This window comes from Notolabrus celidotus, chromosome 19, assembly GCF_009762535.1.
Source record: "Notolabrus celidotus isolate fNotCel1 chromosome 19, fNotCel1.pri, whole genome shotgun sequence".
Taxonomy (NCBI): domain Eukaryota; kingdom Metazoa; phylum Chordata; class Actinopteri; order Labriformes; family Labridae; genus Notolabrus; species Notolabrus celidotus.
Genome location: NC_048290.1, coordinates 24,005,224 through 24,021,135, shown reverse-complemented (window position 1 = coordinate 24,021,135; position 15,912 = coordinate 24,005,224). Strand labels below are relative to the sequence as shown.

General features: G+C 38.7%; 1 protein-coding gene across 2 annotated transcripts; it reads right to left on the bottom strand.

Moving 5' to 3' along the window:
- Positions 1-1,352: 1,352 nt before the first annotated feature.
- atp6v0a2a (ATPase H+ transporting V0 subunit a2a) lies at positions 1,353-15,864 on the bottom strand. 2 transcript variants are annotated; one of them, XM_034708915.1, is made up of 20 exons: positions 15,211-15,864; positions 14,520-14,598; positions 14,250-14,347; positions 12,198-12,335; positions 11,557-11,654; positions 11,335-11,461; positions 9,806-9,888; positions 9,633-9,726; positions 9,338-9,550; positions 8,162-8,312; positions 7,913-8,052; positions 7,666-7,823; positions 7,475-7,565; positions 7,264-7,382; positions 5,000-5,210; positions 4,791-4,910; positions 4,590-4,706; positions 3,559-3,676; positions 3,247-3,418; positions 1,353-2,363 (listed from the first exon to the last, which is right to left on the bottom strand). In XM_034708915.1, exons 1-20 carry the CDS (start codon positions 15,319-15,321, stop codon positions 2,261-2,263), a joined length of 2,541 nt encoding a protein of 846 aa, XP_034564806.1. In that variant the 5' UTR covers positions 15,322-15,864; the 3' UTR covers positions 1,353-2,260. The 2 variants fall into 2 exon arrangements, with proteins under 2 accessions (XP_034564806.1, XP_034564808.1); XM_034708917.1 differs by having other exon boundaries at positions 11,557-11,633.
- Between the last annotated feature and the right edge of the window lie 48 nt (positions 15,865-15,912).

Here is a 15,912-nt window from a genome sequence, read left to right as displayed (position 1 = left end):
TGAGAGGTTAATGTTCATTGGTCTCGATTTTTCAATAAAATCTTCTTTTTTTTTTAGATTAAAGTAAAATGTTTTATAATAAGATAAGATAAAATAAGATAAGATAAGATAAGATAAGATAAGATAAGATAAGATAAGATAAGATAATACTTTATGGATCCCCGGGTGGGAATTTAAGTTGTTGCAGCAACCCAGACATAAGTACCAAGTTCCAATTAGTAAAATAAAATAAGTAAAAATAAAGATAGATAAATAAAGATAGAATACAATTTAGATATATACAATGTTACAAATGGAATTTAGATAAATACAAATGTTACAAATGGATTAAATAGCTGTAATTACAGGCAGTATTAAAAATGTTTCAGTAGTGACAGGTTGAAATGGTGTGATTATGGTTCGTAATGACAGATTAAGCAATATAATAAATAAATATGGGTATATAATATGACTGTAAGTTGTAGTAAACAATAATAATGTAATATAACATAATATAATATAGCAAAGATAATTCTATAATATAATGAAATATGTATTATAATGTCATCAGCAGTCAGAGAGTCAGTACGAGATGAGGTGATGGAGTGTGACCTGAGTGTGACTGACAATCCAGGGATGGTATGGATCTGTTCATGGGTGGGGTCAGTGGTCAGCGTGGTGCAGTCTGTGGCCTCCGTTACTGTTTAACAGTCTGGTGAAAGACAATCAAGTTTTTATGTTTTGGCTTTAATCATACAGTGTGCTGCATTGTTTTGACACTCTTGTACTGGGATGACCTCATTTGCTATTTTTAAATTACCATAAGGTCCATAAATCAGCTCCTACTGGCGTAAATTATCACCACTTGTAAGTTGTGAACATGTTTTATTCTGTTTTTTCTCCATGATGCTGCAAACCACATCACCACTTCAAGCTGTTATAAAAGAGGCTCGACCAGAGTGGAATACAACCCGGCCATAAAAATAGAAACTACTTCTTCACATAATGACTGTATGTGATTACCCCCTCCTACTCTTGCTCCAGTTCTCCATAGATGGAGGATGAAGATTTCACATAGTAAGGATGTATTAGAGAGGTTTAATGCTTATGTATTTGAATGAAAAAAGCAATTCAAAAGGATAATGCTAGAAATTATCTGCAATAGTTTGCTATTAAATGTATGAAACTTGTCCCTTTAAACCTGGTTCACAAACATTGAAGGGTTTTTCCACAAAGCAGGCGCAGAGTGATGCCGTATCAAAATGGACCCTGGGTAATCAAGTGCTCTTTAATTCTGTTTTTTATTTAAAAAAAATACCACCAAAGTTAATGATTAATGCAGCTATTAAAGAAAACAAAAGAATGTTTTGCTTGCGTTTCTTGAAACCTTTATTCAACACATCAAAATGGTAAAATATTAGACTCTTGTACAGACAAATATTTAAATAAATAACATGATTAATTATCATTAACAAACGCAACAAGCAGTATTATCAAAGAAAGACCTAAGGCTTCTTGACTTTTTTTTATATTTTACCATTTATTACAGGGGAGGTTATGCTCAAATAAATGCACTAAGTAAATAAGCAAACGGCTAACAGATGAAGATTATTTTCATTTGGCATCATCACAGTCATTAGTGAAACTTTTTATCATACAATCATTTCTGCAAAGTGCTTTGTGACATTACTTCTCACAAAAAGGGGCTATAATGTATTGTAGTTGTCAATGGATTCGGAGCCTTCAGGTTTACTTTGATCCCATCAAGGCCCAGTTTAAAAACACACAGAGGCATCCCCATATCATCATCAGAAATACATCTCTATGGCACTATATCAGGGTGCTCCATACGGTCCTCAAACAATAGTGTGTATTTCAACTTTACATTGCGCTGTATAAGTTTTCATTTTAAATGCCATGTTTAAATAATATGAAACCAGTTTACACAGCACAGTGCAAATAAATTGTTTAAATCCACCCAACTGGTGATTAAAGTAGTGCTGAGCGATATTAGACTGATAAAATTAAAGAGTTAACTGAAGAAGAATTTCGAGCCTCTGTATATTCAGAGGTTTGCTGGGTACAGTAGTAAGGCAGTCAGCACAGCCGATCACGTTTTAAAAATTGTCCTGGTGAAAAAATGTTGCTACAAGAGTGAGTTTCAATCCACTGTCTTGAAGGTTTGTTGTCGTTATCACAGTGTGAATTCTTCCAGCTTACAGCATCCCCACTAATTGTAAAGTCTGCTTCCAATCATATGCACAACCTCAGAGTCCTTGTTTTAAAGCAAGCCGTCCTGTTCGAAAACAGAGGGCAGGAGGGAGAAGTCGAAGGGCACAAACTTAACACCAGTCCCGTGGTAGAATTTGTTCTGAAACTCCACCCTGAAATCAAACATTAGAGCAGACAATAACATGTCAATGGTAGAAGAATACTTGAAAGATTCATCACTGAAGCTATTATTTAGTACTTGAAAAATGTGAATAGAAATAACAAGTTCAGAAAGAATCGCGATTTAACCCAAAGGCTGCCCCACAGAGTACTGATAAATATGCAGAATGGGTTGTCGTGGCCTTTCCTGCCATTTATCTTAATGTCCTAAGGTTTTGGACTAGTGGGTCAAACCACAGACTGTACAAATAATGGACATAGTATCCATGATGTCACTCGTCTGTTTCTGAAGCGCTGTTTTGAAGCCAATCGTCAGCGGGAGCCATATTGGAAATGCTGAAGTCAACCTAACAGAGCTAGTGTGAGGTAAAGAGGCGGGCTTTGAGCCACCTAGCAATCAATCAAGTCAGCTGTGCCTCTCATAATGGAAAACTTGTAATGTTAATATCTTCGAAATTGCTGCGTTCTGAAAAAATTCACCCCCGTACAGTGTGTGCCTATACATCTATATATATTCAGTAAACATTTTCACAATGATTGGATTTGTGGAAAGGGGTGACCCCAAGGAAGCTATTTAAAGCTTTTCGGTACTTCCGGAGCCAGCCTCAAGTGGAGACTCGAGAAACTGCAGTTTTTAACACTTTCGCATCGGCTTCAACTCTCGCGGACGGATGTTGCCGCTTGGTTCAAACAAAACAAGAAATGTGCAGACATCATGTTTACATTTCTGACATTTTATACACCAAGTGACTCATAATTTTCTGTGAATAAAATTGGCTTGTTTGAATAGCTACAACCCCCAAACAGCCACCATTCATATCACAGTGTTTGTTGTATTTCTCAGCTGAACAGATAAGTCAGTACGATAAGACTCACCAGTGAAGACGGAGAGCATGGAGGAACGCTGACAGGCCTTCCATTACTAGCAGAATGGACACAGTAAGCATGGCAAAGAGGCCGAACACAGGGACCAGAAATACAACCCCCACCCTTGTGGTGATTCTCAGACCCAAACGCATCACCATGGACCACAACACCTCTGACAGCTCTGAAGTGATGTGACATAATGATGAGACAAACAGACATGAATTCAGTTATAGAATAAAGATTGCTTAGCATAATTCAATAAAACTTCAGACAACACAAGGTGAGCTGTTTTCCTTTTCTATTTTTTTTGTCTGTACTTACGAGCATGAGCCAAGCTGAGCGCCCAGAGACGCAGGTATGATGCAGTGTTGGAGATGCAGCCCAGGCAGTACTCTATGGTGTGAATGGCCTGGTAAAGGAGCACATCTGCAAGGTCGAACTGCAAAACAAATTGAAATAACACACATTAACACATTGCTCCTGTAATCTTCAATTAAAAAAAGCTTGTATTCACATGTCAATGAATTAGCTCTGCATCCAATTCCTTTCCATGATGTAACCTTCTCTCTTACACTTTTGTCTTTTTCCATTTATAAGTGCAGCACATGTCAATGAGCATTTCTGGAAGTGTGCCAGTGTTACTCAGCTGGTTTATTTTTAGCAGCAATCTTTTGGCAAGATGTTCTGACGGGTTCAGAGATACAAACAACACAAAAAATAACCCTGAATAAAAACAAATCCAACCCAGTCAGCATGAACAAGACACACATCATGTGGAGTGACAGGATGCTGTTAAATAACAATGTAACAATGCAATCATAATCAAGCAAATCAACCACTCAACAGTAAACATTGGTATCTTTTATAGCAAAATACAAAATCTAGTCATGTGACTAGATCACACACACATACTGTGGCCATCAGACTGTACAACTCCTCCCTCTGATGACAGAACTATATTCTGTACTCTGTGCAATAACGTCCAATACACTGTGCAATATCTCTACCACTTCAACATCCTGTATATAATACCTTCATTCCCAGCACTTTTGTACATAGCGAACTGTAACTATTCTGCGTTTCTGTATATACTTGTTATTAATCCAATTTTTATTATTTCATTCGTATATATATCTTTTTTTATTCCTTCTTTCTATTAATAATTTGACTTTTTTATACTGTGTATAAGAGCATTCTGTAACAACTGAATTTCCCCCTGGGATAAATAAAGTATTTCTGATTCTGATTCAGATTCTAACACAAAATCAAATGCTTGGCCCTTTGAATTTACGTATTGTATCTTTGTGTATAACATCAAACACATAACAGCAGGATACTGGTGGATCTCTGACCTGTTTGGGTAGAGCTTCTCTGCTTGGCACTTCATCAAGACCTTCCTCTTCATCCTCTTCATAAGATGCTGGTGTTGAATTGTCATCCTCACTTACACGCCTCACCCGCTCATAACCCTGAGATGAGACAACAGCATTGATTTTCACAAGTAGTCAATAATAGTACTTCTGATATGTTTAGATTGATCTGACAGCACATACTCTGCGTCTGCGCAGGCCTTTGCCTCCACGGTACAGCCAATACAAGTAAAGAGGTTTTCCTAACAGCAGCACAGGAACTGACAGCAAAGCTATCAACACCAAGAAAATCTGCAGTCCAGTCTGTAGAGTCAGGACAAAAAACATACTTTAACAAGGATCAGAATAAATCAAAACCTGGTTTTGTTGTGATTCATTTCATGGAGACATACCTGTCCTGGGTACAGAGGAGTCATATCCTTTCCCTGCATGACAAACATGTTAATGAAGTGAATGAGGATGCTGGGAGCTTGGCTGGAGTCTTGTGCACCAAATGCCAACCACTTGTAGACAATCATGAGAACCAGGTAGCCGAAGAGGCAGAGCAGGAAGAGCAGCTCAGGAATAAATAGCAGATAAACATTGAATTTCTGTCGGAAGTGCCTGAAGGGAGAGAAACAAAATGCAGGAATTAAGAAAATTCAACAAGTAAGTGATGTAATGGTTTTGACCCCTTAATGCTGCAGGGGTAATTAACAGTAAAAAATAAAGCCAAGATGTTGGTAATTCATTCTTTAAGTAATAAAACCAAACTGGTATCAACAAAATAACTTATAAAAGTGAAAATTTGAAAAATGTTCTGCTATAGTCTAGAGTCAAGCACACACTTCTACATAATGTATTAGGAATGTGATGATGTATAGTGAGTGGGTGATCATGTGAAATAGAATCCTCAAGGTGAGACAAAAGGGTCTTGTCTCACCTTGAATGAAAATGTTAAGTTTAATGTGATTTATAATAGTAAAGCAGGGCATGCTAATGTTAAGACTTTGACATGAATGAAAATGTTCGGTTTAATGTTAAATTGATCCACATGTAGACCGGCAATGAAGTTGCCATGATAGTTCTACCGACTGACTCTGAGGGATTACTTCATTTATCTGCATACATTCATCATTTTTAGATCAGCACTTAAAGTCAACGTTTGTGTACCTTTAGTTGGTAGCTGGGTAATAAGCCGTCTAGTGTATAGTGATCAGGTCATTATGTGAGATAGAATCCCTTCAGGATGGAGAAGACCCCTCCGTTCTTGTCTCACCCTGTTGGGATTCTCCAGTAATCACCTGCTCACTATACATAAGCCCTAACGTACTTGACAGCCGTTTTAAGAATAATGATCTGAATCTCTGTTATCATAAGTTTTTTCATCTGATTCGGATAAAAGAGGACACCGACAATGTGTTGGCAGAGGTAAATATTTTTGTCCAAGACTATTTTCAGCTGAGACTGGAGTAATTATAGCAACAATTCGGTGTGTGTGAGACTGTTTCAAAACAAACTACAGGCAGCACCAATGTTCACAGTAATGAAGACACAAGTTACCAGTGATGTTATGCAACCATAACAATCTTTGTAGTAACAACCTTTGTAGTTCCCAGACAATTAATATAACAGTGCATGAAAAAATTGGACCATTGAGGAAAGGTTTGAGTTTTTCATAATAGCTCAAAATAAGTCAAGTAACTTGAAACGAAATATGCTTATATAACAGATGTTGTTTTTTAGCTGTAGGACATTACTATCAAAATTAAAAAGAAAAATGCTTGTAACTTTTTAGTTTACATATAATAATTCAAGAATATATTAAAATTTCACTTTCTTAAATAACTTATTGAAAATGTTGATTTTTTTTATTAATACTCTAATCTTTTTAGACGCACCAATATGCCAGCAAACCAATGAAATTCCACCTAACTCTAGTTCAAAGTTCAAGCTTTAGGCTTGTTTTGATTTTCATAACTCATTTCAGTGAGACCTCCCTGGCTGCAGTGGTTTCAGGCATTGCAAATACCTGTATTAATATTGGTGATCTTGTAGCTGATAGTCTTGATTGTTTTTGTAGATCATTTACTTTAGAAGCGTCAAACTTATTTTTAGTCTGTTTCATCACCAACGAAAAACTCCTCACAGGAGCTTTAATGTAAGTGATCATTTTAAAATGTTAGCATGCTAATGTGCTTACTGAGATGCTGGATACAATTAAAAATGCATCTGCCAGACATCTACATTCTCACTGTTTTTACGGACTATAATGGATACCTATGGCACAGAGACTAGATCAAATATTCAAAGCCAGTTAATTTGACCAAAGCACTGGAGTTCATTTCCATCACACTAAACCACTGATGGTTGTTAGCTAGTTAGTTTAAGTAGACATGCTTGCAGTTGTTATAGGTTGCTATAATTAAAGTGTTTAAATAATAGCTATGACAGTTATAGTAATTGATGTTAAAATACTGGTACTCTATAAAAAATATACAAGCGCCTGGTGCGATGCACAGAATACTGGTGTAATACTTTCTTTTTATCGTGCACTCCCCAACACAGTTTCATCTTCCTGTGTTGAAGCCTGTTACTAATTGATGCCCATGCTGTAAGCACACAAACAAAATGGATGTAAGGTCACAGTCAGGATCTCATATCTGGAGTCACTCACAAGTGATTGAAGACACTCAGCACGACTCCAAAGCTCATGTGGATGACCCCGATTATAACCGACATCTTCATCTTATAGGAGTTGAGGAAGGAGAGCCGGTTCACTGCCAGGTTCCAAATCTGATTGAAAATGAAAAAGCATCTTCGTCACAATGATACTAAAGTAAGTCAAATTCGATTTCAGATATTTATGTCGGTGTGCATTTACTTACAGGGTCAATGCCAAATGGGTAGGGTCCACTGAAGACTCCACTGATGTTAGGATCTAATGTGAGTAGAGCGTTTGATTGAAGCGTTTTGTTTCTGTAATGTAAAAAATGAATACCTATTAAAAAAATTCAAATACACTAAGATGCAGTTCAAACATATGCATGTGAGTGGATGTTTTTTATGTATAACTCACGTCCACTGCTGATTTGCAAACATAGCCTTGACACTCCAGCCAGAACCGAATATATTAAAGGATTTGGAGAAACAGTCATTGTAAATCAGCCCGGTGTATATAGAGAAAAGTCCCATCATCAGGATGATGTAACGTCCGTTGAAGAAAGTCGCCCATATCTGAGTCCAACAGAGACAAATTTATGAGCTAACACTAATTTAAATTACAAGACCCTATACTTTGGATGACCAGGGCAACTCATTCCCACCTCATTACTGGAGCGTTTCTTCTTCTGATTCTTTTCCGTCAGCACCATCCACAAGGCGAAAAGACTCATTACCGTCCCGTGCCCGAGGTCGCCGAACATCACAGCAAACAGGAAAGGGAACGTAATGATGGTGTAGGGAGCTGCAGATATGAGAAACATACTCAGTGCACTCACCTTGAACTTCCTGAAGCTGCACTTAACAGAGAGAAACTTTCAGATGTATTCGCCAGACACAGTGTGAGTTCTTACCTGGGCTTACCTCGCGATAGTCCCCCACTCCGTAAGCCTCCACGATGCTCTGAAAGCCTGATGTGAACTTATTGGTTCTTAAAAGGGTTGGAGGAGTGTCAGTACTAGGGATGCGGTTTACAAAGGATGGGACAGTGGCATCGCCTTTTCTCTGTAAAAAACAAATGAAAGAAGGGCAGAAAATATGTACTTTACAAATATATATTATGGGGTAAAATGTAGCTTTAAATGCCCACGACAACATTAGGAGAAAAGGAAGGTTTCTGTTCTGGCATCCCCCTTTGCTCACAATGTATTTCATGCCAAATATCAGCGCCTATGTGTGATTCTCAGACCAGCAAGTCTTTCTCTGGAGTGAGAAATGTTATCTGAAAAATATCAAATAAGCACCCTGAAGCAGAAGGACGATGCTTGTACATATTGTTCAGCAAGAACAAACAACACAGATGATTCAGCTGGTAACAAAAAAGACAAACATCAAAGATGAAGTGGTTCAGGCCAGGTAGTCATCCAAACAGCCTGGTGTCAGTATTAAAAATAAATCTTAAAGATTTGGTTTGAACACCTAACAGCAAACAGCTGAATAAATAAAGGTGAATTATTGAGCAGTAATGCTGTTATAATGCAGTATTGCAGCTTTGTGTCTAGAGAGATGGCTGCGACTCATGAGATTAAATGTTTATTATTAAACAAAATATCTTTCTGTATTCTTGAAAAATCACAGATGCTGTGCAAATGATGCCTAAACATTTGATGCTAACACAGCTGGACGTCAGAGTCCTCAAAACACAGAAAATGTTGAAGGTCAAGTTAACTGCACGTTTAAGAACTATTTACATTCATTCATGTGATTTGATCATTTTAGATTTAGTCATTCATTTTTTTTTTGTTGTTATTTTGTTTGTAAAAGATATACAATTATGTTTGAGTCCATTTGTATCATTCTTACTATACTCAAGTTTTTATTCAGGGCTTTTGCTATCATTTGTCCAACTGCAACTTTGGTTTGTTTCCAGGCATTTTCCAAACAACTCTATCTTCAAGATTTCTGGAGCATAGTTTGAGACTGGAGGTTGTTTCCTGAATGTTAATAAGTACATTCCCACGACAGAAGCGTCACGGTGTAAAATCATCATAATCACAAAACAAAAAGCCCTCATAGTTCTTTCCACTCACCGAGCCTTCTTCTAGCGCCCCCCGCAGGTTTGCCAGATCACTGACGGGACACCACACCTCAGCGATCAGACACTTGTTTGTGACATCGAAGCTGCAGAGGTTCAGGATGTGGTAGATCGCCTTCATCTTCTTCACCTGAACAACCCAGGTGAAGACCGACTCTGAGGCTTTCTGCAGAACCTGCCTGAGGTAGTCCTCAGTGCGGTGCAGCACCTGCAGGAGCACAACAGTAACTACAAACTCTGAGGATGTGTGTAAATGTTGAATTTTCTCTAAGGGGGTTTTTGATCCCTACATTGTTAAGGTCTTGGATGCGTGTCCTCAAGCTGTCCAACACGTCTGCCCGCTCCTCGTCGTTCTCAGGGTGGGGATAAAGATGGCAGTGGTAACTGAGGGCAACAAAGAAAGGTGAATGCTGATAATGAAGGTCATCATAAAAGCACTGAAAGGTAAAGCCACATTTCTTACCAATCACAGATTTTCTGGACTTTCTGTCCTATCTGGTCTCCCCAGAAAGAGATCAGAAACACAACGCTTTTGCTTATCTCACCCTGAAACAGCAACAACACAGATCAGTACAGTTATTACCACACAGCCTCATTTTTTTTCACAGTTGAACTACAACACATTTTTAAAGACAAGCCGGTAAATCTCAGTGATGCAGTCTTACATTCAAGCCCCTGACTGTCTAATTATTCCTTTTTTTCTTTTAAAAATGAATCGTCACTCTGAAAGCAGCTGTCAGAGTAACACTTTCAAGGAAGTAATACATCCTCTTTATTCTAATCTATAATCTAAATAGTAGTTTGAAACAGATTTTCTTCTTAGATTTACTTTTAAACTTTTTCAAGTCACTACATTTAGCACATTTTGAAGATGTATCATCTGTTGTTGGCTGTTAAATCAAATACATGACAGTATTTCATGGCCACTATTAAGTTGGTCTAGTTTAAGTGGTTGCACAGTGGTCTCAATGCGATACAGGAACACTAGCTGCAGGAAAAAAACAACCAGGAAACAGCCCACATTTTTTCATATGAGTTTTTTGAAGTTTGTATTAACTCAAGAGATAGGAATAAAAATCCACCTTCACTTATTGTGGCCTTGTTCTTTACTTATAAAAACAGAGGGAATAGTTGTGAGGATTAAAGCTTTTAGAAAAATTGGTCAACTTGGAATTATGTCAAAACCATAGACTGTATAAATATTTTATGTAGTATCCGTGACGTCACCCATCTTTTCCTGAGCCAATCGTCGGTGGGAGCCATATTGGAAATGCTGAACTCAACCTAACTTAGTGTGAGGCAAAGAGGTGGGGTTTGAGCCTCCTGGTCAACAGCTACAGTGTTCCCACCTGTCAGTCATGTCCTTAAATGGGCAAAACTTGTAATCCTAATATCTTCTGAACTGTCCCGTTAGAAAAGAATTCACCCCCCGTACAGTGTGTGTCAATAGAGAAATTAGCTAGAGCCAAGCAGTTTTTTTAACCAGGCTGTAAACATGTTTATTAATGCTGCAAAGATCGTCTTTTTTAATTGTTGTGTATGTGGTTTACGTATGCGGATGCTCGACGAACTGCAGTTTTTAAAACTTCAGCATGAGCTTCATATTTTGAGACCACAGGTTGCTGATGGTCAAAAGTAGAATCACCTATTTAAACTAAAACTCACATAAGTAGCCTGAGCAAAGAAGCATGGGTAGTGAAAATGTAGCTTAATGTGAAAAATGACCTTGATATTTTCATTATATATTGTACTTCTTCTTCAGCTGCAAAATAATCAAGGAGTGGTGAAATGAAAGTGAGAAGTCAGATTCCATACATTCTTATGACTGAAACCTGTAACACTGCTTTCAGACATTATTACATTTGGATCATTCATCCTGCATGTGATATCTGAGGTAAATGTCAACAAGTGAATATGAGATATGGGGAAAAACCACAGTAACTCCTGTTCAGCTAAGTCCATTATTAAATAATTTGACCCAATTTGACTCACCGTGTCCAGATCAGCGAGGTTCTCATCCAGCTCTGCATAGCTGAGGATGGTGTAACCTTTACAAACTCTCCACAACATGCGCTCAAACGCCTCCACCTTCACCCGCTGGATCAGACCTGAAACAAACCTGCAGCCAGGAGGGATCAGATTACATTCAAGGTTTCATGATACAACAACATCCTGCTTTGTGGATGTAAATGACAGTGAGATATTACAGCTCACCCCAGCTTTGCTCCAAGTCTCTGCATGCCAGTGCATCCCGTCACTGAGTCCGTCTCCATGGTTGGGAATTCTTCATACTGGGGACCAAGAGCCTCATGCTAATTATAAGAAGGAGCAGGTTTCACTTATGACAGTTAATATTAACTGCTCCCTGTACGGTTCGACACAAAGATGATGTGATGTTCAGAAGCTGCAATGATACGTATTCTCACAAAGGTCTGTCTCACGTATTCTTTCTGTGGCTCTTTGCTGTATTTATGTTCAATATGGTACGCTGGATGAGTCAGGTGCTGCTTGTAACAGCTGCAATGTAGCTGTGTCATTAATTAAAATCAACACTAGTTCCACATCAATCACCCGGGGAAACAAAACTCGACATTGACAAGAAAGCAAGATGCCGCAGGCGAGGAAATAGCTTTGCCTGAGATGCAAAGCAGAGTTGGACTCGTAAGAAAGAACAATACATGACATGGGATGTGTTTTTGTGTGTGTGTGTGTGTGTGTGTGTGTGTGTGTGTGTGTGTGTGTGTGTGTGTGTGTGTGTGTGTGTGTATGTGTGTGTGTGTGTGTGTGTGTGTGTGTGTGTGTGTGTGTGTGAGAGAGTCTGTGATGAATGAGAATTTAAATAGAATCACACTCACTCTGGAGCGGCTGTGTATGAAGGTCCGTGTGATTTTCAGCATGTGTGTGTACTCAGTGAGTTCCAAGAGGTTCCTCTGCAGCTTCTCTTTGTTTCGAGCCACCTCGCTGAGCTCCATCTCCAGCCTCTGGAGCTGCTCCTGAACATCAACACACAGAGGACAATGTCTCAAAGTCTAAAGAGGCTATCAGTTTATTAAGATGGTGAAGGATCAACATCACAACAATGAATAAGACTTACAGTATAACACAAAATTGCCAATGTTTTTGAAAAGATGTGAAAACATGTTATCACTTTGGATACTTTGATTTGGGGTAAACAAAAAGCTCAAAATATGATGATGAGTCCTTGCCTGTAACGGAAATGTATGAGGTAATACAATATACTTATCAGCTAAATGTAACGCAACTTCAGTCAGGAACACTCTCATCATGGATTTAACCATTTATTGCCAAATATAAATAGTTATGCTTGGCGCTATAAGCTCTGCTTTAGCGCCAGGTTAGCCAAGCCGCCTGCTTCGGCTTTCAAGGGAGAGCATTGCAAAATCCTCACAAGGGTAAAACGGAAATTTAGACTAAACAGGAGGAGGCTGGGCTGGAGGAGGCAACGTTTAACCAACAACAGCAGAGTGTGGGCAGCAAAGGTGTTAGATTAGATTAGCGAGATGGAAGAAGTGTTTAAATAGGCCGCCTTATCGTTAGAATGTTCTGACGAAAACATACGAAACAATGATTCAAACCACAGCCTGATAGCTGAGAGCAGCTGAGGCGTATGACTCAAGTGTCCTGCATGAACTAACGCAAAGTTTCATGTAATGTTACGTAACTAACGTAATGTAGCGTTACTATAGCATTCTATCATACCGTATCATATGGTGCCATTTTGTGGCGTAACCTAACATAATGTAACATAACGTAAAGTAAAGTAACGTATCTCATCACATCCTTCCATAACTTGAAGTATCCCATTGTATGTTTTTGTATGGTATGGTATTATTTTGTACGGTATGGTATTGTGACTAGGGATGCACCGATCCTACTTTTTAGGTCCTGATACCAATTTCGATACCTGGGCTTTGGTATCTGCCAATACCGATACTAGCCGATCAGATCCCAGTATTTTAACAATCTCTATTCCTTAATGTGAGGATGGAATCATGTATGGCAACTTCAGGCTTTTCTGACTTTGTAAACCAAAATGAAGTAAACTTTAAACTGACAGTATCATTTTTCAAGAGATTATAAATATGTACCAGCAGTCTGGTGAGTTAATCTTCATAACCAACAGGTATTGTAAACACAGAAAAGCATAGAGCTGAGATGAATAGATCTGCCATATGGATCAGCACTATATATCAGCCTTTTGTCACCGATATCCGATCTAGGTTTTTGAGTCTGATCTAGCCGATCTCTGATACCAGGATTGGATTGGTGCATCCCTAATTGTAACGTTTCATATTGTTTCTTATTGTTTCCCTATACACCATTAACATTTATGTAACTAACTAAAAATAAAAAGGAAAAAGGTGGAAAGTTAGATGTACACTAGATTCCAGTTCAGATCAGGGTTTGGGATCATATTTTAACCTGTTAGCCAGTTTGGAGAAACCTGACAAACGATAAACAAAGTAATAATATCAGGACACTGTAGCATGGAATCAACGTATCTGAAAATCTATTCAATTTCATCCATTTCTACAAAGTCCTGACAGTGCTAATATTGAGTTTTATGTTCAAAAAGAGTCAAAAGTCTGGGCAGAGGATTGCTTTTATCTCTCACTTCTCCTATTAGTGATAATTATAGTGTGATGCCACATCCAGGCAGCCTTACATGATACAGTAATAATATACAAAAATATATTTTTACAAACAAATGATGGATAATACTGCAAAGTATTAGGTACATTTATAAACGAATAGGCAGCTGTTTCCTGTAAATGGAATATCAAAAAAGGGTTAAAACCAGGAAACTGAGAAGCATGTAAACATAATGAGCATAAAACTTTAAAGATAGAACTTTTAAGGTAATGCATAACTAAAATGACACTTACCATGATCTCCAGGACTTGTCTTGGAGGAGGAGCGAGTGGACTCTCATCCTCCTCAGGAACAGCTATTTTAGCTTTTTGAATCTCCCTCAGAAGATAGCCTGTACATGGAAAAAATGCTGATGTTTTTTTTATGGTAATTACTGCTCAAGCCATGAAATCTTTACGAGACACTCTCAGCTATGTACTGCTATCTGTACCCTGATGACTCCAGGTGTCTGCAAAACTCATGGTACACCCTCACATTGAACCATCCCAGGTGCTCACTCTTACCCAGAATTCTCTCCATCTCCTCACATCTCTTGATTTCGCTGACGAAGCGCCGCTGGAATGAGCTGACACTTGGGTTGAGCTGAAATTAGAGGAGCAACACAGGTCAGGTGGCTGCAGGTTACTGCATCATTTCTATTGCAAAAGCATTCATAAGGTACAATCTTTGAGTATTGTCAAAAACTCAGGTTTGTATTGCAAAGTCACATGCAATGCATGGTGATGTCGATTTAAATATTATTACTGATAGATAGATAGATAGATAGATAGATAGATAGATAGATAGATAGATAGATAGATAGATAGATAGTTTTCAGTTTTTCTATCTTATCTTATCTTTGTAGCATTTTCAGTTGTATCTTACATTTGTATTATATTCAGTTGTTGTATTCTCTGTTTGTTGCATTTTTCTGTTCCTGTGTCTCATGTTTGTTGCATTTTCAGTTTTGTATTTCATGTATATTTTGTATGTTATGTTTGTTTTATGTGGACCCTAGGAAGAGTAGCTGCTGCGTTAGTGGCAGCTAATGGGGATCTTAATAAAGGAATACTGGAATAAAGGAATAGATAGATCCCTCTCTTAGATCATGTAGGAGATTAAATAAAACATTAATACAAGCATAGCCTTTAAACTAGTAAGCTAACTTGGAACATCAAAAAAAATGTGTGTGTGCACCTCAGCATCTGTACTTACATCTCTGAACTCGACCAGCCCCAGCTCCCCCAGCTCACTGATGCAGTCATATTCAGAGCCGGACTGCAGAAACAATTGCGCCAAGCACATCTCCTCACTCCGAAACACCATTTTTCTCTGCAGCCACACAGACCTCCTCCGCCTCCCTGTAATCTGCCGGTAAACTACTGAACCTGCACAACGAGCCGCCGCGTGCTACCAGCGAAAATAGGGCATCACAAAATTCAGCGAGTCGGTGCGTGGCTTTAAACCCCTTAACCAATTAGCATCCCCCCTAAGGATTAATTATTGTCCATTAATAATACCGACTTTCAGAAGGGGGACCGCTTCTCATTCTCAGTCTGGGGTGATCCGGGTGATGTCTATTAAATAAACAATGTGAAAACAAAGGCAGAAACCTCCCTTATACACCTTTCGCATCGAGCGACCACAGAGAAAGGCGTCATCCTGAGATCACCTGTCATCATCACGGCGCAAAAACACGGCGACGACGCGACGCTGGCCGGAAATCAACGAGCAACAGGCGAAATAAAAGATAAAGAGCATCAACCCACCATGGAGACAAAGAGGACTGAAGGCAGCCTCACGCGGTATAAATAAGCCCCAGTCAGAAATAGACTATGGCCTTTATTCGCGCAACGTCGGCCGGCAATTGACACAGATTGCGTCTCCGGGTTGCCAGATATAGTCGCATCCTGCAAT